The following is a 25290-nucleotide window of genomic DNA, read 5'->3' as shown; positions in this document are numbered from 1 at the left end:
CACCGAAAAGGCTCAAGTAAATGAGGCAAATGGAAAAACGTTAGGCTTGTGTTTTTATTTAGCTTTAATTGACAAAACAAACACCAAAAACAGACCACGAAGAGTCTAATCCATTCATAAAACAGTTATATATCGTCACATCACACCCATCTTGTCAGTCTAAGAACAAATAGATTAAAAAAAAAACATTTACACGAAAAAATGTACAGGAAGAAAATAATACTATGTGGGAATACTATGTGAGTGTGCATGGGGTAAGGGAAATGGTGTTTGTAAATAGCTATATGAGCTTAATTTTTTTAAATTATTTCTCCCCTCTTCAACCCCCCTTTTTTCCATCCCCACCTTCTCTCCATGACTATCCCCCCCTCCACATTCATCCACCTCATCTAAGAGTAAGTGATGACAGCGTACTCAGAGCTGGTGCTCATCTTGCGGTTCACCTCCCTGGGGTAGGGATGCAGCCTGTCAGCAGACCTGCAGGCCTGGAGATTAGCACGGGGGTGGAGGCCCGGCCCAGCCTCCTCTCTCCAACACTGCAGGAGACACACAGCACAACCAGCATCACCAGAGAGCCCAAGGCTTGCACGTGTGTGAACATTGACTTCATGTTGACATTTCCACATTTGAAACTTAAGGTTTGGTTACCAAAACACAGTACAAGTTGCTGCTTTTCAAAGCTAGCTGAAAAGCTGTGTTTTGTTAGAACGTGTTTATGATGATTATGATGTACAGCACCAGTTGTGGGCAGTGACGCAACTTGTGAGTCTGGTGCAGCGTGTGGGTGTGATGTGTTGTGACGATCCAGAGTGCGACCCACCTCTCTGTGCTCCCCTGCGGTCAGGTAGGAGGCCGTGGTGAGTTCCGGTGTGCTGGATCCTCGGACAGAGATCATGATGTCAGCGTAAGGAACCTCGTGATCACTCTGGTCATCTAAGGGGACAGGAAGAGGAGGCCATCACACACACATATTCCCACGCTCACCCACACACACACCCCCCCCCTTCCCACACACACAAACACACATTCAGTTTGATAGGGGCAGCCCAGTACTGACAGATAGGGCAGGAGAGCTAAACTGTAGTGTATAGATCTATAGATAATGGATATTCATCTGACAGCTTACCGGGAGGTGTAATTCTCAGGGCCACTCTCTCTGGTACTACTGAGCTTGGGCCTGAAAGATATCAAACATTATCTTTAAAGCATATCAGGAGAATGGCTGCTTGGAGTTTTCCTCAAATATGCCTCAGGATACCTCAAATGTTTACCTGTCGTTGTGGGTCGAACAACCCTAATATTTTCTGAAGAAGTCCTGCAAAAGAGAAAATGAGTCTTGCTCACTGCCATCACATTACCTTGGCCTCATGGTTTATGGCTTAGTAAATACAGAATATATCACACAGCGAAACTTGTTTTTGAAAATAAATACTATTTTTAATAATACTAAATGATTACATTATTAATACAAATATGTAATCAGATTTCTTACTTGAGAGATGTAAAAGTAGGATTTCCTGAAACACACAAAGGAATTCACAGGCATTACTATTTGCATATGAAAGACAGCATTACTTTTCCATCTTTCTGAGACTGGTTTGACTGATAATATCAAACCTTTTGTGGGATATATTCACCTTTCGGGCCTCTACCACGACTCAAGCACAGATGTGCCGCTAGTACAGTCAACACCACGGCAACCACAACGGAGACTGTTGCTAACACCTTGACACCTGTAGACTCTACAATCAACACGAGTAGGCAGTTGGAACAAACAGCAGGCACAAGAGCAGTTGGTTCTGTAGGCCAACAGTGATTTCAAAATACATTTGCTTTGAATCAATTTAGTTTAATTACTGGTATTGTTATTTTATGTACAAACATATATACGTGTGACTGCTCAGGGCCTTTTGTTGTGTGTGTAACAGACGTGGTCTTGCAAGTTCCGTTAGAGGCACTGTCCGCTCCGACCAGCAGACGAACTCACCACCTCTGACTTCCCAAGCTCCACCACTACCAACTACGCCAACGAAAAGCTAGCAATTCGTTAACGTGGGTGGCCTCTTACATACTTAAGGAGTGAGTTTCACCACACACTGGCTACATGTGCACAGCAAATTAATTTTCGAAAATTGAATATAGAAAATAATACATAAAATAGTAATGTGGTATGTGTGTGTTTTCCTACCCTGATCCTCATCCTGCTCCGTTTTCACCATGGTGGTCTTAGAAACATCTGGAACACAGGGGATAGTAGCAAGTAGGTCAACCAACAGTCTGTTACATTCACGATAATATTCAGCATTTTGATTCATCATTGCTCCCTATGAATCCAATGTGCTCTGTTGATCTTTTAATACATGCTCCCTCAAGAAAGAAACACTGGTCTTAACAGTACTTCTGCTGAACAAATTATAATTTGATCACATTTGTGAATGATAGGAATGAATATTATAATTTGAATTGAGGGTGTATTAATAACAACCTCACCTGAGGCAGCTGTGGTCTCAGCTGGTGAAGAGACCATCTGGCCTGAGAAATCTGAAGTATCTGGGGGGAACAATGATTTACTTGGATGTCTGATGCCAGCTATGCACAGCAGAGATAAAACAGCATTAAAGAGCAGGTTTGTGAAACCTGACAGAATTAAAACACAAGAGACCTCCAGCTCCCCCAAAACACTCATCTGAAAACAAAACACCAAAAAAACATATTTTGTAAGCATATTTCTAATGTATTAGAAATATGATACAGTGCCCTCCAAAAGTATTGGAACAGTGAGGCCAATTCCTTTATTTTTGCTGTAGACTGAAAACATTTGGGCTTGACATCAAACGATGAATGTGAAACCAGAGATCAACGTTTCAGCTTTTATTTCCAGGTATTTACATCAGGATCTGATGCACAAATTAGAAAATATCACCTTTTTGTTCGAACCCACCCATTTGTCACGTGAGCAAAAGTATTGGAACATATGACTGACAGGTGTGTTTTGTTGCCCAGGTGTGTCCTATTACATACATTATTCAATCAATAAATACCACTGAATGTCTACACTCAGGTTCAGATTGGGTAAGATAGGTTTTGTCTATGCAGACTGTATTCAGAGGTGAAAACAACATGAAAACCGGAGCGCTGTCTTTGGGTGAAAAACAAGCAATTGTGAGTCTTAGAGAAGATGGAAAATCAATCAGAGCCATTGCAGAAACATTGGCCATAGCCAGTACAACCATTTGGAATGTCCTGAAGAAGAAGAAAACTACTGGTGTACTAAGTAACAGACGTCGAACAGGTAGACCAAGGAAAACATCAGCAGTTGATGACAGAAACATTGTGAGAGCTGTAAAGAAAGACCCTAAAACAACTGTTAGTGAGATCAGCAACAACCTCCAGATGGCAGGAGTGAAGGTATCACTATCTACTGTTCGCAGAAGACTTCATGAACTAAAGTACAAGGGCTACACCAGAAGATGCAAACCACTCATTAGCAAGAAGAATAGGAAGGCCAGGCTGGAATTTGCCAAAAAGTACAGAGATGAACCTCAAAAATTCTGGGACAAAGTTTTATGGACTGATGAGACAAAGATTAACTTTTACCAAAGTGATGGAAAGGCTAAAGTTTGGAGAAAGAAAGGAACTGCTCATGATCCCAAACACACAAGCTCATCTGTGAAACACGGTGGAGGTAATGTCATGGCTTGGGCTTGCATGGCTTCTTCTAGGACGGGCTCATTAATCTTCATTGAGGATGTAACACATGATGGCAGCAGCAAAATGAACTCGGAAGTCTACAGAAACATTTTGTCTGCCAATTTAAGGAAAGATGCAACCAAACTGATTGGCAGAGCCTTCATCATGCAGCAAGATAACGACCCAAAACACACTGCCAAAACAACAAAGGAGTTCATCAGGGGCAAGAAATGGAAGGTATTAGACTGGCCAAGTCAATCTCCAGACTTAAACCCTATAGAGCATGCATTTTACCTGCTTAAGAGGAGACTGAAGGGAGGAACCCCACAAAACAAACAACAACTGAAAGAGGCTGCAGTGAAAGCCTGGGAAAGCATCAAAAAGGAAGGAATGCAAAAGTTTGGTGACGTCAATGGGTCACAGACTTGCTGCAGTTATTGAAAGCAAAGGATTTGCAACTAAATATTAAGTCTTATTCACTTAAATATGTTTTAAGTATATCTGTTCCAATACTTTTGCTCACATGACAAATGGGTGGATTCAAACAAAATGTGATATTTTCTTAGTTGTGCATCAGATCCTGATGTAAATACCTGGAAATAAAAGCTGAAACGTTGATCTCTGGTCTCACGTTCATTATTTGATGTCAAGCCCAAATGTTTTCAGTCTACAGCAAAAATAAAGGAATTCGCCTCACTGTTCCAATACTTTTGGAGGGCACTGTATATACTAAATATAATGTATGTATTCTAAACTATTTTATATATAACATCTTTAAAAGACAGGAGTGGTAAACCCTGGAAGCAGCTCCTCTGCATGCAAGGGAATCATGTTGAGTCAAACAGACAGGGCTGTTGTACTGTTTATAGGGCACTACTGTCTGTCTTCGACCCTCCAGCATCTCCCCTAGCCTCTTCCATCGCTTCTCATTCAGCTTCTCCCCCAGCCTCTCCCGCAGCCTCTCCCCTCACCCCTACCTTGAGGTAGCTGCAGCTGCACCACCCTCTCCTTCCTGCGTGGCAGGCTCTCCTGCCCCATGTCCTCCGTGACACAAGTGTAGTTGTACCTCGTGTCGTTAACCGTCATGCTAGACACCGTCCGGGACAGAGAACAGAGGTCACCCTGGATGTTGTCCTTGGTGATGGACAGACAATGCGCGTCTTGGTGGCCCTCCAATGGGCCCCGTGTCAAGCCCCCCTGGACCCAGCAGCCCTTGATGAAGCCGGAGGAGCAGTTGTAGGTGCAGTTCAGGACCAGATCCTGACCCAAGACCACGCGCACTGTCTCAGGCCATGTCTGTGCACCCACACGTGACACTGGATCTGAAATGAGAAAGGCACACGATGCAGTCACTGAGCAGACTGATGAGAACAGAAAAAGGCACTGATGCAGAACTATTCAAACCCGCAATTAAGGATGCAGAATGAGTAGACCACAGAACGAAGTAACGTGAGTGATGAGAACATGACACGTAATCTTCAGTGCATGAAGGGTGAAAAGAGAACGATTGTACAAGTGAAGTCAGCAACTTTATATTCATAACATACGTGATAAAGAACGCATCAGCCCCATTATACCAGTCTGGAGGACGCATGTGAGGTGGATCAGAAAGGATTAGGTTCAGCTCAGTGCTGCAGCACTACAGTACAAATCCAAAGGTTGCAGGATCAAATCCACCACTTGTATGCTGCATTGGATATAAGCGTTTGCTATATGAACAACCTATTATGTTTTGGTAATATCATATCATATATATCATATTTACCTGGAATCAGAAGCAATGACAAGCTGAAGGAGACTAGCAGCATCATATCTAGATATTCGGGGAACTTTTTCAGACCTTTCAGATGAGTTGACTGAGCAGTGGCAGCAGTGATGGCTGTCTGGGTCTGAACCAGGCAGACGTAGGTGTAGTGGGGTGGGTAGGGAGTGGTGCTGTGTGCACCCCACAGATAGAAGAAAGGAAGTGGCTTTCAACAGGATGCCATGCTGGTGAAGAACGTGCAACTTTCCACGAGCAGAGTGTTGCTTTTGGAAAAAAATATCAGTTCTAACGACAACTTTGACAAGGCAAACAAGGCCACTGGGCTGCATACTGTTTGATGAAGGGATGAAGGGAACAACAACCTCCACCTAGTCCTGTTGTGTGAAAGCATCCCTTCTAAATATTCCCCCTTGTGTCAATCAAGTATAGTCACTCTGGAACAACTCAATATCACTTTCAGATTTGATTGTTTACCAAACGAACATGATATAAAAATCATGGCTTCACCTTCATTTTGCCACTTTTAAAATGTACAATGTTTTATTTATGGTTTGTGACATTCCTCATTTGGTTGACTGAGGTACAATATTTACAAGAAAGCCAAGGATGCACACAGCCACAATGCTCACCCACTCCTGGATGTGTGAGACATAACAGGAAGCTTCCCCCAGTGCTCAGAACAGTCAGAACCTTCTGAGTCTAACAGAGCACAGTCTCATGCAGCACCATATCTGCTCATTCACATCTGGTGTCTGCTTTGTTTAATTCATTGTTTTGCCCTGGATTAAGACACAATGGTTGTCATAGGACACACACACACCCACACATATAGACATACATATATGCATACACATACACGCACACACCTACACACCCACACACACATACATAAACACACACACACACACGCACACACACACACACTCACATACACACACATTGAACAGAAGTAAAGAAGGTTATAGGGACTAGAGTGTGCAGTGTCAGGCTAGCTCTCTAGATTCATCCATTATGAAAGAACCACAGCAGGTAACAGGAGACCATGTTGAATAGGATTCTGTTCTCTCAGCTGACAACGCTGGGCTCAGGTGACGCTTTCCTTTCACCTTGCTCTCCACTTTCTCTTCCCAGGGACAAGAACGCAGACACAGTCACTCTAGAGAGGTGGGCTGCACTGGGCTTCCACCCACCAGGCCCTGAGGGAGACAGGACTGGAGTGAACATCACCAAGAATGCATGTGAGGCGTGTTGTGTTTGTACTCTGTCTGTTGGCCTGCCGGATCAGTCCTCTGCCCGGACAGCCAACCCTGCTCTCTGGTATGTACTCAGCCTGCACTACGTGGTACATGACATTATCAGATTCATGTCTACTAGGGAAACCTGGGGCAGACTGTGCCCTTAAAACATACGTGTGTGATTCTATTTTATTTGTTGAGGGACGAGGCAGTCATTGATAACCAATACCTCTGTCTGTATCTAAATATGATTATTTATAGTTTTTTTTGCACACTTTATGTAGGTGTCCTGGGGCAGATTACAGACTTCGTCCTTGGAAGAGAGGATGGCATGGAGGCTGCTAAAGCTGGAGGAGAGACTGGGGGAGAGACAGGGGGAGATGCTGGGGGAGAGGTTGGAAAAGAGCACAGAGGAGAGGCCAATGAAGAGGCAGGAGGAGAGGCAGGGGAAGAGGCTGGGGAAGAGGCTGGAGGTGAGACTGGGGAAAAGGCTGGAAGTGAGTCTGAGGAAAAGGCTAGAGTAGAGGCTGGGGAAGAGGCTGCAGAAGAGTCTGGAGGAGAGTCCAGTGAAAAGGCTAGAGGAGAGGCTGGGGGAGAGGCTGCAGAAGAGTCTGGAGGAGAGTCCAATGAAAAGGTTAGAGGAGAGGCTGGGGGAGAGGCTGCAGAAGAGTCTGGAGGAGAGTCCAGTGAAAAGGTTAGAGGAGAGGCTGGGGTAGAGGCTGCAGAAGAGTCTGGAGGAGAGTCCAGTGAAAAGGCTAGAGGAGAGGCTGGGGGAGAGGCTGCAGAAGAGTCTGGAGGAGAGTCCAATGAAAAGGTTAGAGGAGAGGCTGGGGGAGAGGCTGCAGAAGAGTCTGGAGGAGAGTCCAGTGAAAAGGTTAGAGGAGAGGCTGGGGGAGAGGCTGCAGAAGAGTCTGGAGGAGAGTCCAGTGAAAAGGTTAGAGGAGAGACTAGAGGAGAGGCTGGAGGAGAGTCCAGTGGAGGGGAGGCTGAGGAAGCGGCTGAGGCTAGCCAGGACCTGTGTCCTGCAGGAACCTTCTTCTCCCATCAACTCTGCATGGAATGTCCCTCAGGACACTTGTAAGCCACATCAAAACCTTCAAATCACAACAACAAATAATATCCTGAACACAATTTCAGCCACACTGAGACACCATACATGGAGGGCTCTAGAGATGAAGACTATGTTTGCCTCTCCCTGCTTTCAGCTGTCTGGGTGGTGTGTGGGCTCCAAGAAGATGCCCTGCAGGAACCTACAACCTCTACCCTGGCCGAGGGAGCGAGGATGATTGCAAAGTAAGGGACGATGAGAGCCTGGAGGTCTGGAGGTTTATTCTAGAGTGGTTTGGTTGGATGAACCTGCTTTCCATCAATGCCTGAATTGAATCCTTGAGATTTGTCTTTGACATGGGACTGTACTGTATATAGACACACATACAATGAGAGTTCACTTATGAAGTACATATACAGATCCGATGCATTAGTTACTGTATGAATGCCTCGCTGTATTAATGTGTCTGATGTTGTGTCTGGTGCGCAGGCCTGTCCACCAGGCCTGGTCAGTGCTGAGGATAGGGTGGACTGCAGGCTGTGTCCAGCTGGGTTCTCCTGTGATCCAGACCAGGGGGTCCTCCTGTCCGTCTGTCCCACAGGACAACACTCTCCTCAGGGGGTGCTCCACTGCCTGCCCTGCCCCCTGGGGTCCATCTGCTCCACCGGATACCCTCAGAAGGTAGGTGAAACAGAAGCGATTCAAATCACAGACCCCTATGCATTGTACATCTACCATTAGACCAAAGAGGAGGAATCCCCCTCCTCCCAAGACTAAGACAAGCAGGTCTAGTTTGAGGGGATGGTGTCATTGCTCCCTTCTGTGCTCACCGTTGTTCTGGCCCAGCTCTGTCACCCCTGATCCAGCTGTGTGTGTCTCGGCAGTGTGGGCCAGGCCAGGAACCCAACAGGAACCAGACAGAGTGCACTTCCTGTCCACCGGGCCTCTACTCCACGGTGTGCAGTGCCCAATGTCTCCCATGTCCAGCAGGCAAGATACTGACTCTCTCTCTCTGGAACGGGAGAGAGAGATGACTAAAAGCGTGTTAAAGTATTATCCCAATGCAGAATAACACAGGGCTGAATTTGTCTGAGTGACATTCCCTTGTTTCCTTTCCTTTAAGACTCACCAGTGTACTTCCTGTGTCCATAGGACGTTACTGCCCAAGCAGAGGAATGTCTCAGCCTCTGTCCTGTCCTCCTCGACATTCCTCTCTGCCAGGCCAGACACACTGCTACTCCTGTGAAAACACCTCCTTGCCATGCGGGGGCGGTGTGGCGCGTCGATGGAATCCTACAGGACAGCAACATCCTGAGCTGTCTGATAAGCCAATCATCTGCCCTCCTGGAACCTACAAGAACACTGAGGAGGGGCCTGCCTGCCTGGTCTGCCCCTTAGGTCTGTGTGTTTGTACATTTGTGCCTGTGTGTGTGTGTGTGTGTGTGGACTGTGTGTGTGTATGTGTCTGACTCCATCCTGTCCTCACCAGGACACTACTGTGTTGGAGGGTCGGCAGTTTGGTGTCCAGCAGGCTCCTATGGTCCCAAAGAGGGGCTTCAGAGGCTGGGAGACTGCCCCCCATGTCCTGCTGGTAGGTCAACACCTCCACACCCTAACCTCCTAGTCTCACTGGAGCTACACCAGAACACAGAACAGCATGATGTACTGGAGATTAATGGTGACACCTAAACTCATAATAAGGTCTCATAAAGATCTCAAGTTTTCTAATGGTATTGATTATATATTTAGGTTTATATTTAAGTTTTGTAAAAGCATTTTCAACTTTTTATGATGCTGCGTGGAACCTTCTTTTGTTATTTCATTGTTGCAAATAGCTTGTTGAAACATCATTTAAAAAGGGTTCTATGAATACTAGGAGTGGGGGAAAAATCGATTCGCATTTGAATCGCGATTCAGTTTTCTAGGGATTCAGATCGATTCACAAAAAATATATATATATACGTTTGTTTTATTCTTGTACGTTTCATTTTGATTTGTGTATGACAAAAACACTTAACTGCTTATCACAGTCAAATAGAAACAAGTAACACTAAACAGCAAATCAAATGTATGCATATGTTCCCCTTCCCCAGGGTTCTACTGTCTGGAAGGCAGTGAGAGCAGGCCTGGCTCTCACTTCCTGTGCCCCCTGGGGTACTACTGCGAGGAGGGCACCGCCACCCCCCACGGGTCACCTTGCCCTCCCGGCACGGCGGGGGAACAACTGGGCCAGACAAGTAGGACAGCCTGCAGGAGGTGTGCAGAGGGACGCTTCTGTCCTGAAGGTGAGGACGGAGGAGGAGTGCTGAGGCCGTGATATCTGGACGTGGCATCACTTCAGATGTGTGCTCACGGCACATGGAGCAAGTCAAGTGGGAGCGACTGAGAGATGATATGAGAAAGAGATTCGTTCACTTGTTTTTTGAAAGATCTTCTTTTCAATGACTTGTTGCCTGTGTGTGCATGTATGTCCTTTACGTGTGGGTTTCTCACATATGTATGTGTGCTTGTGTGTGTATGTATGTGTGTGTGTGTGCTCCTGTATGTGAGTGTATGTCAGGCTCGGCAGGTCCAGGCCTGGCCTGTGCCAGAGGGAGGTTCTGTCCAGCTGGCATTCTGGAGGAAGTCACATGTCCTCGAGGAACCTTCACCCCTCACCAGGGGGCTATCAGTAAGGCACCTCTCCAGGGTACTGTTCCTGGTTAGGAGGTTTAACATTTAGAACAGGCTAGTTAGTGTGCTGATTCTCAACAGTGAAATCAAGCCTTCTGTTGATTCAATGCACTCATGATTAGGGGCGTCATTAGGCCCTTTTTACTGGGGCACGTGCCCCAGTATAAATCTGCTGTGCCCCAGTAAAATCTGAAGTTTGAGTTTTAACAATTTACTTTATTAGTCAGTGCATTAATTTAGATGGATAATCTCGGAAAAAGTTATGCAGTATCCCAATAAACGCTTGTAAAACTGTTTAACCGAAAACACAAACCTATATGCATGCAGAATTCCATGCCAGCACGCTCTTTTGAGCTTGCCAAATAGCCACTGCAGCACGGACACAGAGGTCCAGGGGGGTAATTCCAGAGAGCAGGTTATGCAACATAACAGTGCATTGTGCGCAGCAAGCTTGAAATAAAAAAAGGGATATGAATGTAGAGTTTGATGTCTAACAACGTCTCTGCTCATGATCACAGTAGAGTACACAATTATAATATAGAAGTGTAGTAGTGACCAGCATGATGAATCACCTTAATATTACAGTAAAGAAGTGTAGAGCCCCACCTACAATCCCCTCTCCTGCCCCCTCCCTTGCCCCCTCACAGGTGTGAAAGACTGTCTGAAGTGTCCAGGGGGGTTCTACTGCCCCAAGGGCACCAGTGACCCCATGCCCTGCCCTCCGGGCACCTTTAACCCCCTGGAGGGGCAGGACGAGCTGGGCGACTGCAGAGAGTGCCACCCTGGCAGAGCCTGCACACAGGTGGGGCTCCGAGCCCCGGACCAGGACTGCATGCAAGGGTACGTCCACTACACCCGACACCAAACACAGGACTCACAGGAAAACAATATTTAGCACCTAAGGTTCACTTCTTGTCCCCATCTGGTTAGATTTGTGTGTCCTCCTGGCTCCTCCACACCCAACGCTCCGGCCAACGCCTGTCCTCCCGGGACGCTGAGCGACCGCACTGACCTGACTGATCGCTCGCAGTGCCAACGCTGCCCGCCGCGATACGCTTGCCTACGGGGTAGGCCCACATGATATAATAATGTCATATATCCAGACCAAATGTCAGCCTTCTGGACATTGGCTGATCGTTTGATATTACATCTGGACCAAATGTCAGCCTCTGGACAGTGGCCAAATCATTTTCATTTTCATAAGACATTCTTGTCTCAGGCTACTGAATGGTGAGGAGCAAGTAATGACGATTATGATGACGATAACAACAGTGACAGTGATAATGGTGATGCCTTCCATAACCCAGAGAGAACCTGACGTCGTGTTGGTCGTCCCCAGGCACTGGGGGGCTCCAGAGGCCACCACTCTCCTGCTTCCCTGGGCACTACTGCCCCCCCGGCACCATGTTCCCCACTCAGCACACGTGCCCGGCAGGCAGCTGGAGCGGGCGCAGTGGCCTGGAGGAGGAGGCAGAGTGCCAGCCGTGCCCCCCAGGATGGTACTGCTTGGCTGGAGCAGGACACCCCACAGGGAAGTGCAGCTCTGGGCACTACTGCCCCCAAGGTACAGAAGCACATGTGGTTCAGAGAGCAGGACATTTACTTGATTACATTACATACGTATATAAACATTTTCACATATGTATGTACATATCATAGAAGTATTCATGTGAACACTATTTAATAAATATGAATACATTATAGAATAGCAAATCAGACCTTAGATTTGTGTTCATTTCTAATGCATGAAAACATTAAGGTGTTTTTGCACAAGCGTTATTTTAATTTGTTTTGCTTCCTGAATCTATTCCCACTAGGGACCATATATGGGTCCCAGTTCCCCTGCCAGGCAGGCTCCTACAGCACCAGGATGGGCAACGGGCGGAGAGAGGACTGCCAGCCCTGTCCTCAGGGGTCCTACTGCAGGGAGGGCACCTCGAAGCCCACACCCTGCCCACCGTAAGAGGGAGAGGAGGGGGGGTGAGAGGTGTTGGAGGAGGGGGAAGTGGGTTAGTGGTGGGTGATGTGGAGCTGTAGGAGGAGCAACAAGGACGTAATGTAATCTATTCTGTGTCCCCTATCTACCCTATCCTCTGCTGGCTTTCTCCTTGCGTCCTCCGTCTCCCCCTTCCTGTCTCCTCAGATCCACATTCCGCGAGCAGAAAGGAGGCCAGAGGCTGGAGGACTGCTCTGCCTGCCCTGCTGGCTATTTTTGTCCCCTCCCAGCCACCGTCAACCCCCGTGTGTGTGGAGCTGGCAGCTACTCAGTAAGTGACTCTCTGACTGGTGGACGGACGGACTAATGGAAGACTGGATGTGTTTATCAACCTCCTCTCATGTGGCCCTCTGATTGGCCTATTTTCCAATCGAGGTCAACATCACTGAAGGTTTTTTTTCTTCCCATATATGTTCTCTTGCCATTACTGTACATTCTCCTCCTAACCTTGTAAGTTCCCATCTTGCCAATGTTCATTCTCCTCATACCAACATATACTCTCCACCCTGCATTTATAAATTATCATCTCAAAGCCGTGATCCACTGACAGCGTTACTAAGAGAAATTCACTTACCGACATGTTGCCCCATACATTTTCAACGGTGGTCATGTGACAGACCAGTATGGGACAGCTGGCGTGTATCTCTACAGACCCGGAGACTTTGAGAGGGCGGGGTAACTGTCATTCATGTCTTATTTGGCCAAATCAACGGCGTATTTGCTAGGCTCACCCACACCACCACTATTCATACACCAAATTCAATCTTCAAAAACAACGCTTTAGTAGATCACTGCCTTTACCAATCCCCTAACCTTCTACGTTCTCCTCCTACCACTGTAAGTTCTCCCGTGTTCTTCCCTTCTCCAGGACGAGCGCTCGGTGGAGTGTTCCGCGTGTCTCCAGGGCCACTACTGCAGTAACGAGACCACCAGCGAGGAGGCCATGCTGAGGGTCATGGTGTGCCCCCCGGGCCTGCTCTGCTCCCAGGGCCTGGCCAGGGACCCCCAACGGTCCGCCACCCTCTGCCCCAGAGGGTTCTACTGTCCTGGGGGGGGCGTCGTAAGTGGCACGCCTGGGTCAACACATGAAAGGGCGCATCACAATCCACGATGCATTGGCTAAACTTGTTGTTTTGGTGTGGTTACATTAGCGCGGTATTGATCTCACCAGTGTTGTTCCAGGACCCCAACCCTGTCCCTTGTCCAAACGGGACCTATGGCGGGCAGCCTGGTCTGCGTGATGTGTCAGAGTGCGCCCCCTGCCCTGAGGGGAAGTACTGCTACTCCCAGCAGCCCCTGGAGGAACCAATCACACAGCCTGTAAGCTCTCTGCTGCCCCTAGTTGACCTGGGAAGAAAAGCTTGTTCGTATACCACATTAACATACATTGTATGTATATACTATTTATATCCTTCCGCACAGCGTTGTAGATGTTCCCATGTGTCTATGTGTGTGTGCATCTCCAGACAGGTGACTGCCCAGATGGCTACTACTGCCCCCTGGGCACTGGGCACCCAGGCATGTTCCCGTGCCAGTCTGGCCTCTACAGGAGCACGTCCCATGGTCACAGTGGAGAGGTGTGTGTGCCCTGCCCTGCTGGACACTACTGTGACAGGCCTGGAACACACACTGCCACGCTCTGCCCACAGGTACGCTCAGGGCTTTGTATTTTTTTTATTTAAACATAACTATAAATATTTTGGGCAGGTAAAATCTCTCTCACTCCTTCACTATACACCCTCATTACTCATTCTTTAATTACTCTCTCTCTCTCTCTCTCTCTCCTCTCTCTCTCTCTCTCTCTCTCTCTCTCTCTTCTCTCTCTCTCTCTCTCTCTCTCTCTCTCTCTCTCTCTCTCTCTCTCTCTCTCTCTCTCTCTCTCTCTCTCTCTCTCTCTCTCTCTCTCTCTCTCTCTCTCTCTCTCTCTCTCTCTCTCTCTCTCTCTCTCTCTCTCTCTCTCTCTCTCTCTCTCTCTCTCTCTCTCTCTCTCTCTTTCTCTCTCTCTCTCTCTCTCTCTCTCTCTCTCTCTCTCTCTCTCTCTCTCTCTCTCTCTATTTCGCTCTCTCTCTCTCTATTTCACTCTCTCTTACTTTATGGCCCCCGCTTTTTCTTGTATTCATTCTCTCTGTCTCTCTCTCACTTTTCTTTCTTCTGCCCCTTCTCCATGTCAGGGCTTCTACTGCCCCGAGGGCAGTTCTGCTCCAGAGCCGTGTGTGGAGGGCACCTACAGCCCCCGCCCTGCCCTCAAAGATGTGTCCGAGTGCGCCCCCTGTGGTGGAGGTCGTTACTGCAGTGGGGTAGGCCTGACTGCACCCACTGGGGACTGTGCAGAGGGCTTCTACTGCAGAGAGAGTGCCACATCAGCTGTAAGAGGGTGGTTCGCTGTTGCTAATACGATACATTTGGAGACCATCCTAATCTTCATATTAATCTTAATCTGATAATTAGGATAGCTATCTTGATGTCTTAACTATGTACCCTGTATTAGTGGGGTTGCTTCTCACTGAATGTACCAGTGAACTATTCTACAAAATGAGAAAACTTTTGATAAATGACAATCCAGACACAAGGAAGCACATTTTTATATGAGTGTTTATAGACCATTTGTCATCATTTGGATGCATTCAAAAGCAAGGTCTGTGCTGGCTCCCTCTAAAAGAATAGCCCCATTAGTCCGAATGTTATGTGCTATGTGTGTAGCTGTCTCTGTGTTTATGTGTACATATCTGTATGTGTTTGTTTATGTATGTGTGTGTGACTATGTCTGTATATATATGCCCATGTGTGTGTGTGTGTGTGTGTGCCTCTCCTAGACTCCAGTAGATGGAGTGAGTGGGGCCTTGTGTCCAGCAGGCAGCTACTGTCCCTCTGGCTCCCCCTTCCCCTCCCCCTGCCCGCCTGGCAGCTTCAGCAGCAGCTCTGGTCTCCGCAGCCCCCTGCAGTGTGTCTCCTGCCCCCCTGGGTAACTCTTCGCTCTCCCACCCCAGCACACACACACACACACACACTCTGAATCACGTTAAGGCTTCTGCAAAAGTCATGTAGCATGTGTGTGTAAAGACTTGTCTAACGAAGAGCTATAGCAAGTAAACAGGCTGTAAAACATATTGATTATTTATTGAATAATTTAATAGTTCATGGCTTACTTTCCAGGCGTTTCTAGTTTTAAACTGAAAACTAAAACCTGTGTTCAACTCCCTGAATACATATTTGTATCCCAGAATCAGGGTACCATTTCCTGTTGAGAAGCTGTTCTGTGTTTGTGTCTTTGTTAGCTCCTACTGCCAGGACTCCAACAGCACCTCTCCCACAGGCCCTTGTCTTCCTGGTTTCTACTGTACGGGTGGCTCTGCATCGCCTGTCCAGAATGAGGCTGAGGAGGGCCACTTTGCCCTCCAGGGGGCGTCCAGGGCCCAGCCATGCCCCCTGGGCACCTTCCAACTAGTAGGACCTTGCAGCTAGTCCTACACACTTCACATCATATCGAAACTCTGTTGTATAATAGTTATTGCATACTTGACTGTGTGTTGGACTTTAGACCTGATTGTTAGGGTAATAGTATTTCCAGATTAATCCCTTTGGACTGTATTGTTGTTATTCTGTGCTTTATAATCCTCTGATAGTTATTTAGTCTTGTCTCTCCACTCCTTTCTTCTCCCTCCCTGTCCTCTCTCACATATCCTCCCCTCTGCTCCCTCCTTTCTCATTTCCCCTCTTTCTCTCCTCTCCCTTATCTCCCCGGCCTCTTCTCCCGCACCCCTCCCCTCTCTCCTTCCACTTCCTTTCTTCCCTCCTCTCGTCTCACCCCTCCCCTCTCTCCTTCCACTTCCTTTCTTCCCTCCTCTCGTCTCGCCACTCCACTCTTTCCTTCCTCATCACTCAGGATCAAGGCCAGTCGCTGTGCATATCCTGTCCAGCCGGCCAGCTTTGCAACCAGACAGGCCTGTCTCGGCCCCCCCTCTGCCCCCCAGGACATTACTGTCCCCTGGGCACGTCCTCTCCCTGGCCCTGCCTTCCTGTCAGTACCTGCTCTAACATGATGGATAATGAGACAGACCAGAGCAGCAGTCTGTCTCAGCTCAGACAGCTCTGTCTGCTGAGGATGGGATTTTAATGCTGTGACTTGTATCTTTCATCACTTAGAAGCTTACCTGCTCCACTTGCAGAACGTTTGCTGTTTAAATTGGATTTTATTGACTGATGGACTGACGGTTTGGTTTTAATATTGGTTCGTGTGTGTTTGTGCATTTGTGTTTTTTTGTGTGTGTCTTGGATTGAATATGTGTGTGCGTGTGGGCGTGTGTGCGTGTGTGTGTGCGTGCTTGTGTGTGTGTGTGCAGGGTACCTACTCAGACCAGTCAGGAGGAGCAGAGATGCAGCACTGCAGGCTGTGTGAGGCAGGCTGGTTCTGCAGCAGGACGGGCCTCTCTGCCCCCCAAGACCTCTGTGAGCCTGGGTTCTACTGCAGCGGGGGGGCCACCACCCCCACCCCGGTACTACTGACACCCCACAGCTAAACACACCCCACCCCTAGACACACACTACCCCCTCTCAGCCCCATGTTGTGGATCCTCCAGGTGGACCAGGTCTCTGGCGGTGTGTGTCCCGAGGGCTACGTCTGCCCAGCAGGAACCAGGTTCCCCAGAGAGAGGCCCTGCCCGGCAGGGACCTGGAGCACCCAGGAGGGGGCCCCTGGCCTGGACTCCTGCTGGCCCTGCCCCCCAGGACTGCACTGCAACACCTCTGCTCTCACACAGCCCTCCGGACTCTGTGCTGCAGGTGGGGCCTGGAAGGGAGAACACATACTGTAGATGTAACATCCTCTTCACTGGGAGGCAGACTTGAAATGATGACTATCAGAAGCATCTTAAGATATATTTGATCTGTCCCCCAGGGTACTACTGTCAGGGTGGAGCTTCCTCTGCTACCCCATCTGATGGAGTGACAGGAGACAGATGTCCTGCCGGTCACTACTGTCCCATGGGCTCCACCGCCCCCATCCCCTGCCCTGAGGGCAGCTTCTCCAACATCACAGGTGGCCTCTCTCTTCCTGCTCCGAGTAGCAGACAGAATTAGTGCAATGAAATGTGATGGAATAAATACGTGACATAATTAGGATGTTAATATGATAGAATAGTTATGTTAATATGAATAAACATTATGGAATTAGAAATTGTAATAGGATTAAATTAGAACAGCAATGTGATCAAATGATCATTGCAATTTGATTTAATTCAAATTTAAATGTGATTAAATTACAATTTAAATGTGATTAAATTACAATTTAAAGATGCAATGTGCAGCTATGCTTTCCATCCCTACTACCCCATGAACTCAGGCTCTGAGGAGTGTGAGAACTGCCCTCCAGGCAGCTACTGCCCCCCCGGTGAGGGCCTGCAGCCCTGCCCAGCGGGGTACTACTGCCTCGGGGGCAGCATGGAGGGCATCCTGCCCTGCCCCCCTGGCACCTACAGCCCCCAGCCAGGTCTGGGCCAGGTGGAGCAGTGTCTGCTGTGTCCTGCAGGTCAGCCTACTGACCCACACGCACGTCACCTTCTACTGCCCTCTGACGGAAGGAGAAGGAGGTTTTGGAGTGTTTGACAGTTTGAGTACATGGTATAGTTTGTTTTTGTGTCCTTGCAATTCAGAAGTCAGTGAGTTGCAACACAACAAGACAGGAAGAGACACAAGACAAGAGCAGAATATGTAATATAAAAGTAAACCGTAGAGCTATGAAAGTGCATACAGGTCTGATACAGGTGTGCTAAGATGTTGTTCTCCTCATCCCTGATGGAACTGTCAAAAGCAAGTTTATGCTGGATCCCTGGAATGTCAAAGTTTCAACTGAACACCAGGAGTGTTTACACAGATCCATCTCATGAGAGTAGACCTATTTAATAATTCAACAAGCAAAATGAACAATCCACATTAGATGAATGCTATTTCTGAGGTTAGCTGTGTGTGTTTGAGTGCCAGGGCTGTACTGCGAGGACTGGGGTCTGGCTGCACCTACAGGAGCCTGCCAGGCAGGCTACTACTGTCTGGCTGGGATCAACTTCAGAAACCCAGACGGAAACATCAGCACTGGAGTGGGAGGGGCCTGTCCCGAGGGGCGGTACTGCCCAGAGGGCACCAGCCTACCACGGCCCTGCCCGCTGGGAACATTCTCTAATAGGTCCGTGAACAAACAATCAGCACCTTGGAATTGCCATATTCAATCGTCAGTCATTATCAACAAATGAGCGTGTCATTCACCAATGCCTTGACTAACATTGTATGTGTGTGGCTCTGTGTGTGTGTGTGTGGCTCTGTGTGTGTGTGTGTGGCTCTGTGTGTGTGTGGCTCTGTGTGTGTGTGTGTGTGTGTGTGCGTAGCCTGCATGTGAGGGAGGCCTCCGGCTGCAGCCCCTGTCCGGCGGGGCAGGTGTGTGGTTCTGAGGGTCTGAGCCGCCCCTCTGGGCCCTGTCCTGAGGGGTTCTACTGCCCCGGGGGGGGCAGCTCTGCTACAGGTAGGGCAGCTGGGCCTGGCCCCACAAACACCAACCTGGGCTGGGTGCCAGAGCCAACTGCACCCAGCCCATTAAAAACACCTCGTCATTCTCAGCCAAATAACTCTGCTGGCAGAGCAGATGAGCTGGCAGTAATGACTCCAGTCAATCAATATCACAACAATTAGGTTGATGATTGATCTGGATTGATTGTGGAGGTAGGGAAGTGGTGGTCAAAGTGTAAATGTTGTTCAGCAGTCCGACCATCTGATCTGTCTTGTCCTGACAGATTGTGGGTGGTTGGCTAGGTGTAATCTGTTCTAATCTGGTGTGTTGCACTCTGCAGAGCTCTGCCCCCCTGCTCACTACTGCCCCCCAGGGAGCGCCCAGCCTCTGCCCTGCCCTGCAGGCTCCTACACCAACCTGACAGGACACACGCTCTGCTCCCGCTGCCAGGCTGGCTACTACTGCCCTGGGAAGACCAGCAACTACACACAGTTCCCCTGCCCTCCAGGGTTCTACTGCCCCGACGGTACTACGGCAGACTGATAGCTGCTCCCACCTCTCGTTCTAATTAGGGATGCACCGAATCCAGATTTTTGGGGTTCAGCCGAATACCAAATCCACTGGTTAAGATTCTGCCGAATCCGAAACCCAATACCAGATCCTACTCCCATCCTCAGTCCATTAACACAGTAAACACATTAATGAAGTAAACAATGTCCACAGCAGTGTATTTTGTTTTATTTATTGTTTAGGGTCCTTGCCGACACGAGCCAATCAGCATTGCAAATTGAAAGTACTGCCAGATGATACTTTTTCTGCTCACGCTCAAGTTCCATTTTCACTTTCTCTCAGCCTACTGCATTGAACGGTCCACCTACGTAAACACCTTCCCATGATCAACAACGGCGTCATTATGTCGACTAGCGTAGCACACGTAGTGCAACGGTAGAGTTCGGGTTCGGTGGAAAAAGATTCTAAGCCCATTATTCGGCCAAATCCAAAACCGAATCCTGGATTCGGTGCATCCCTAGTTCTAATACTGACTCTCTTTATTGACTACTCCCACTAAACTCAGTGTGACAACACCATACTAGTCATAAGCCTGTAATGTCAGTAATGATGCACATCTTGTGTGTGTGTGTGTGTACGTGTGGTGTGCAGGCACCAAGGACGCGACCCAGTTCCCCTGTCCCCGAGGCTACTACAACCCAGAGCCCATGACCCAGACCCTGGACAGCTGCCTGCCCTGCCCCCCTGGTCACTACTGCGAGAAGGAGCGTCTCACCGTCGTGTCTGGGAGATGCAAGGCAGGTCAGTGGTCCTCCGGGGGCTTCTGCCTCCTCTCATGCAGCAAGGCTGGCTCACTGCAGCCTCACCCTCTGTCCTCCTCCTCTGAAGCAGCCAGGCTGGCTCACTGCAGCCTCACCCTCTGTCCTCCTCCTCTCATGCAGCAAGGCTGGCTCACTGCAGCCTCACCCTCTGTCCTCCTCCTCTGAAGCAGCAAGGCTGGCTCACTGCAGCCTCACCCTCTGTCCTCCTCCTCTCATGCAGCCAGGCTGGCTCACTGCAGCCTCACCCTCTGTCCTCCTCCTCTGAAGCAGCCAGGCTGGCTCACTGCAGCCTCACCCTCTGTCCTCCTCCTCTCATGCAGCCAGGCTGGCTCACTGCAGCCTCACCCTCTGTTGTTCTCTTCCTCCCTCTCCTTCCCTCTCCGTCCCCCGTCCCCTCCAGGCTGGTTCTGTGTGTCCGCAGCGTGGAACCCACAGCCGTTTGACCTGGACAACTACACCAACGCCAACTGCCTGTGTCCCGCCACCTCCACTGGGGGGCGCTGTCAGGAGGGCTTCTACTGCCCCTCGGGCAGCTCTGAGCCCCTGCCCTGCCTGCCAGGCACCTTCTGCAACGTCTCAGGTAGTGGACATGACATCCCTCTGATAGACAGGTTGATTGACAAGGCTGTTTAAGCGACAATGTTATTTAATTGACAGTAGGTCTACTGTTTAATTGACTGTGCTGTTTAACAGACAGTATTGTTTAATTGACTGTTCTGTTTAATGACAGGGTGTAATGGTCAACAATCCAGTTTGATTGACAGAACTGGTTGATTCTCAGTGCTGTTTGATTGACTGTGCTGGTTGTCTGTGTGGCCCCCAGGTCTGGCCCTGCCAATGGGCCCCTGTTCTCCAGGTTTCTACTGCACAGGGGGGGCCACCCACCCCAGGCCCTCGGATGGACGGACAGGCGGTATCTGTCCCCCTGGGACATACTGTGGTAAGGCTGCTGACAGACGTGGAACATGGTTTGATACAATCTTTCATTTTTCTCTTTTTCTCACTTCTTTCTTTCTTTCTCTGCCTCTCTCTCTCTATCCCTTCTCTCTCACTTCCTCTTTCTTCCTCTGTCTCTCCCTGTCTCTGCCTCTCTCTCTGTGTCCTTTCTCTCTCACTTCCTCTTTCTTCCTCTGTCTCTCCCTGTCTCTGCCTCTCTTTCTCCTTCTCCATCCCCCAGGTTCGGCTACAGGGGACCCAGAGCTGTGTCCAGCGGGTAGCTTCTCCCCAGTGGAGGGATTGTCCAGACTGTCTGACTGCCAGCCCTGTCCTGCAGGCTCCTACTGCAGGGCTGCAGGCCTCCAGAGCCCCTCTGGACCCTGCAGCCCAGGTGGGTCCCCGCAACGACCCTGCATTGTCACCTGTTCCATCATCTGTCATCAGAGCTGTCTTCCAAGTGTATGTATCTTCTTCCTTCCAGGTTACTGGTGCCCACCTGGTCAGACCCTGGCCACAGCGTGGCCATGCCCAGCAGGACACTTCTGTCCCCTGGGTAGTGCAGCCCCTGAACCCTGCCCCTCTGGAAGCTTCCAGGACCGAGAGGGCCAGGCCGCCTGCATGGTGTGTGAAGCAGGTAACCACCACTCTCCCTCCTTCATGCAACAGCATACGCACAAACTAAAGAGATCTTCCAGAAGAAGTCGAAGATCAATAGATGTGGAATAGATTAAAGATGAATTTTCACTTTTCCACTGCATGGTACTGCCTCAACTGCACCCGACTGCAAATCTTGTACCTGGCATCTGATTTGTTATACCTCCTACGGGGTTCCAAGTGATCTGAGGTGACATTAAAAGTTTATGTGAAAACCCTGCAGACAACCGATTGGTAAGAGAGAATTGTGGCAAAGAACCTCATGTACAAACCTGTCATTTTTATATTGCCAAGCCACTGTTATAGTGGCAGCTGTCTATGATAGTCATAAAACAGAATGACATATTAAAGGGCTATATAAAGAGAATGCCATTTTATTTGAAAACTGGAAAGCTAACAATCATATGAGTACAGAAGCCTACCCTCATCATATCTCCATGCAGGCTACTACTGTGACCTGAGGTTGGGGCTTGCAAACGCCTCCCTGCTGCGCCCCTGTCCCAAGGGGCACTTCTGCCCCCGAGGCACCTCCCTGGCCACTGAGCACCCCTGTCCTCCAGGCTCCTTCAACCCCAGGGAGGGCTCCCACAGTCAGGCAGGCTGCCTGATCTGTCCCCCTGGTCTCTTCTGTCCCTCTGGAGGAGTGTCAGAACCTGCAGGTGAGATGGCGACCAGCCCACACACAGTGTCCTACATGTTGTCCTACATGCCGCCTGCTTGGCCACAGTGTCTCCTCGGGAACCATTATTATTTTTAAACCTGGAACATTGGAGCTGAAGTTGACATGCCCGCAGCTCTGGTCTCAAGCTAGCTGTACTGTTAAAGTGTGACAGGTGAGGCAGGAAGGTGTGTGTGTGTGTGCCTGCCTGCCTGCCTGTCTCTGTGCGTGCGTGTGTGTGGTTGCCTGCCTGCCTGCCTGTCTCTGTGTGTGCGTGTGTGTGGTTGCCTGCCTGTGTCTGTGTGTGTGTGTGCCTGTCTGTCTGTGTGTGTGTATTTCTGTAACTGTGTACTGCATATGTGTGTCTGAGTGTTGTTCCAGGAAGTTGCTATGTACCTGTCTCCATGTAGGTCCCTGCCTGTCAGGCTTCTGGTGCAGGGAGGGAGCGTCTTCGCCCAGTCCTGAGGACAGACAGGCAGGTTCCCTGTGCCCACCAGGACACTTCTGTCCCTCAGGTACCCTGTCTCTGCAGCCTGACTCGCTCCAACACACTCTGCTACCTCTTAGTCAGCTGATGGAGTTCTTACCATAGCTGAGATGGAGGAGGTTGACTTGCCAGCTTCAGCTGGACAGAACTGTGTCTTGTCCTAAACTATTCTATTCACTGTATTAATAATGTCAAAGGACATTCTGAATCGTATCCTAAACAATTCACTTCATCATCAATCCCAAAGTAATTTCAACTTCAAACATTATTTCATTCATGAATTGTTTTCATTCTGAGGTGTTCTCTGTTTTGACTGCTGCGTTACTACTCTGTCAAATATGACCTTTGACCTGTGTGTGTGTGTGCAGGCACCCAGGCCCCGATGCCCTGCGCGGGGGGGTCCTGGTCCAACAGCTCTGGGCTGGGGGCACAGGGGGAGTGCCAGCTGTGTCCTGGAGGGTTCTACTGTGATTCTACTGGTCTCACTGTCCCTGTGGGTCTCTGCAGTGGAGGGTACAGAGACACAGTCACATTTTACATTTGATTCATCTCAAGCAACATGCAAGTAGTGCATATGGAGAGTACAGCACTGTGTGTGTGTTCCTATGCAGCTATTACTGCCTGGAGGGAGCGGTCTCCCGCACACCTTTGGGTGGCACCACAGGTGGGCCCTGTCCAGAGGGACACTATTGTCCCCCAGGAACCACTCTCCCTGTGCCGTGTCCACCGGGGACCTACATGACTGAAACACACGCCTCCCAGTGTGAGCCCTGCCCACCAGGCTGGTACTGTGTGACAGGCAAACTGCTGCTCTGTCCTGCAGGTCAGTACAGACACATCTAACACTGACCAACGCACTAACCCTAACTAACACTAACACACAACACAAAGCAGTGTGTAAGTGCGTGCTGTGTCCTGCAGGGTTCTTCTGCCCCGGGGGGGTGGGGTACGAGTGGGGCGTCTGCCCCGAGGGCAGCTACAGCCCTGAGCCCGGCCTGGCGACGGAGGCCCAGTGCAGACCATGTGACCCAGGGCACTACTGCTCCATCAGGAACGCCACCTCCGTCAGCGGAGAGTGCAGCGAGGGATACTACTGCAAATCTGGAAGCTCCTCCCCTCAGCCCCTCACACAGTCTGCAGGTGGGCCCCTGCACACACACACACGTGAATACACACGCACACACACATATGCACACTCATACATGTACGCATACACACAATTATGTGCATAAATACACAAATACAACATGTGTGTGTAACCATAAACACACCCACAGCATACACACACACACACACAAACACAAACGTGTGCACAAAGACACTCACACACACACACATCAGAGAGAACAATCCTGGGGTCTAGAAAGGCCCGGGTACCCAGCATTGATCTCCTCCCTGACTGTGCTGATGGCTACTGAGTGATATTGACATGCCTCTAAGCTCCTGTGCTCTTCTCATCTCCAGGGGAGGGGGGCCCTTGCCCCCCAGGTCACTACTGCCCCCGGGCCACCTCTCATCCCCTACCGTGCCCTTCCGGAACCTTCTCCAACCTCACCAAACAAGTCTCACAGGTAATGAAGGTTGAGTACGCTCAATATTCCTGTCATCTGACTGACCAGAGGGCTGAGGTTGTTGTTTTACCTGCCCCCACATCCCTAAGGATGACTGTCAGCCATGTTCCCCTGGATACTACTGCCATGGCGAGGGCCTGACAACGCCCACGGGGGCATGCTGGGAAGGGTTCCTCTGTTTGGGAGGGGCGGAGCGACCAGACAGCCCAGTAAAGGACCACAGAGGAGGACCCTGTCCTCGAGGTGAGGAGGGATGGAAGGATGGAGGGGGGGATGAGAGAGGAATGGAGGAACTGATTCAGGGTAAGGACAGGGGGATGGAGGAAGGATTAAGGGAGGAATGGAGGAAAGGATGGAGATATGTGTTATACCCTATCTTTGCCTTCATCCCTCTCCCTCTCCCTCTCCCTCTCCCTCTCCCTCTCCCTCTCCCTCTCCCTCTCCCTCTCCCTCTCCCTCTCCCTCTCCCTCTCCCTCTCCCTCTCCCTCTCCCTCTCCCTCTCCCCAGGTTATTTTTGTTCTCCGGGTTCTGCAGTTCCACAGGACTGTCCCCAGGGAACCATCAGCACAGAAGAGGGACTCGCAATCTGCAGCCTCTGCCCCCAAGGGTAGATACTGTTACACACATACACACACTCATTCACACCCTCACAAACACACACACACACATAACACAGACAAACACACATACACATATGCACACAACACACATACACTCACGCACACACTCACACATACGCACACAAGCACAAA

The 25290-nt window shown here is 49.5% G+C and overlaps 2 protein-coding genes across 2 annotated transcripts in view; one reads left to right on the top strand and one right to left on the bottom strand.

Annotated features, from left to right (window-relative positions):
* Positions 1 to 46: 46 nt before the first annotated feature.
* On the bottom strand, positions 47 to 5629 carry LOC124477724. Its single transcript, XM_047035701.1, has 10 exons — positions 5456 to 5629; positions 4668 to 5012; positions 2491 to 2550; positions 2189 to 2236; positions 1638 to 1742; positions 1493 to 1517; positions 1272 to 1315; positions 1127 to 1177; positions 821 to 933; positions 47 to 536 (listed from the first exon to the last, which is right to left on the bottom strand). Exons 1-10 carry the CDS (start codon positions 5499 to 5501, stop codon positions 390 to 392), a joined length of 984 nt encoding a protein of 327 aa, XP_046891657.1. The 5' UTR covers positions 5502 to 5629; the 3' UTR covers positions 47 to 389.
* Positions 5630 to 7070: 1441 nt separating this feature from the next.
* si:ch211-286b4.4 (SCO-spondin) overlaps positions 7071 to 25290 on the top strand; it is a 53716-nt gene continuing 35496 nt past the window's right edge. Inside the window, exons 1-41 of the mRNA XM_047035943.1 lie at positions 7071 to 7095; positions 7137 to 7767; positions 7896 to 7983; positions 8228 to 8419; positions 8623 to 8710; positions 8960 to 9136; positions 9228 to 9329; positions 9832 to 10023; positions 10299 to 10409; positions 11059 to 11251; positions 11342 to 11478; positions 11751 to 11975; positions 12229 to 12370; positions 12555 to 12678; positions 13276 to 13467; positions 13590 to 13727; positions 13874 to 14056; positions 14579 to 14773; positions 15221 to 15369; positions 15683 to 15851; positions 16291 to 16425; positions 16748 to 16900; positions 16985 to 17186; positions 17302 to 17442; positions 17746 to 17931; positions 18384 to 18582; positions 18782 to 18915; positions 19241 to 19426; positions 20062 to 20211; positions 20632 to 20811; positions 21055 to 21171; positions 21409 to 21558; positions 21649 to 21801; positions 22265 to 22480; positions 22890 to 22994; positions 23335 to 23479; positions 23578 to 23789; positions 23888 to 24106; positions 24431 to 24537; positions 24627 to 24780; positions 25046 to 25145. Coding sequence (XP_046891899.1) covers positions 7071 to 7095; positions 7137 to 7767; positions 7896 to 7983; positions 8228 to 8419; positions 8623 to 8710; positions 8960 to 9136; positions 9228 to 9329; positions 9832 to 10023; positions 10299 to 10409; positions 11059 to 11251; positions 11342 to 11478; positions 11751 to 11975; positions 12229 to 12370; positions 12555 to 12678; positions 13276 to 13467; positions 13590 to 13727; positions 13874 to 14056; positions 14579 to 14773; positions 15221 to 15369; positions 15683 to 15851; positions 16291 to 16425; positions 16748 to 16900; positions 16985 to 17186; positions 17302 to 17442; positions 17746 to 17931; positions 18384 to 18582; positions 18782 to 18915; positions 19241 to 19426; positions 20062 to 20211; positions 20632 to 20811; positions 21055 to 21171; positions 21409 to 21558; positions 21649 to 21801; positions 22265 to 22480; positions 22890 to 22994; positions 23335 to 23479; positions 23578 to 23789; positions 23888 to 24106; positions 24431 to 24537; positions 24627 to 24780; positions 25046 to 25145 — 6797 coding nt within the window. The remainder of the gene's footprint in view (positions 7096 to 7136; positions 7768 to 7895; positions 7984 to 8227; positions 8420 to 8622; positions 8711 to 8959; positions 9137 to 9227; positions 9330 to 9831; positions 10024 to 10298; positions 10410 to 11058; positions 11252 to 11341; positions 11479 to 11750; positions 11976 to 12228; positions 12371 to 12554; positions 12679 to 13275; positions 13468 to 13589; positions 13728 to 13873; positions 14057 to 14578; positions 14774 to 15220; positions 15370 to 15682; positions 15852 to 16290; positions 16426 to 16747; positions 16901 to 16984; positions 17187 to 17301; positions 17443 to 17745; positions 17932 to 18383; positions 18583 to 18781; positions 18916 to 19240; positions 19427 to 20061; positions 20212 to 20631; positions 20812 to 21054; positions 21172 to 21408; positions 21559 to 21648; positions 21802 to 22264; positions 22481 to 22889; positions 22995 to 23334; positions 23480 to 23577; positions 23790 to 23887; positions 24107 to 24430; positions 24538 to 24626; positions 24781 to 25045; positions 25146 to 25290) is intronic.

The sequence above is a fragment of the Hypomesus transpacificus genome, chromosome 15, assembly GCF_021917145.1.
Source record: "Hypomesus transpacificus isolate Combined female chromosome 15, fHypTra1, whole genome shotgun sequence".
Taxonomy (NCBI): Eukaryota; Metazoa; Chordata; class Actinopteri; order Osmeriformes; family Osmeridae; genus Hypomesus; species Hypomesus transpacificus.
The sequence above is the reverse complement of the archived record's forward strand: the minus strand, read 5'-3'. Positions and strand labels throughout refer to the sequence as shown.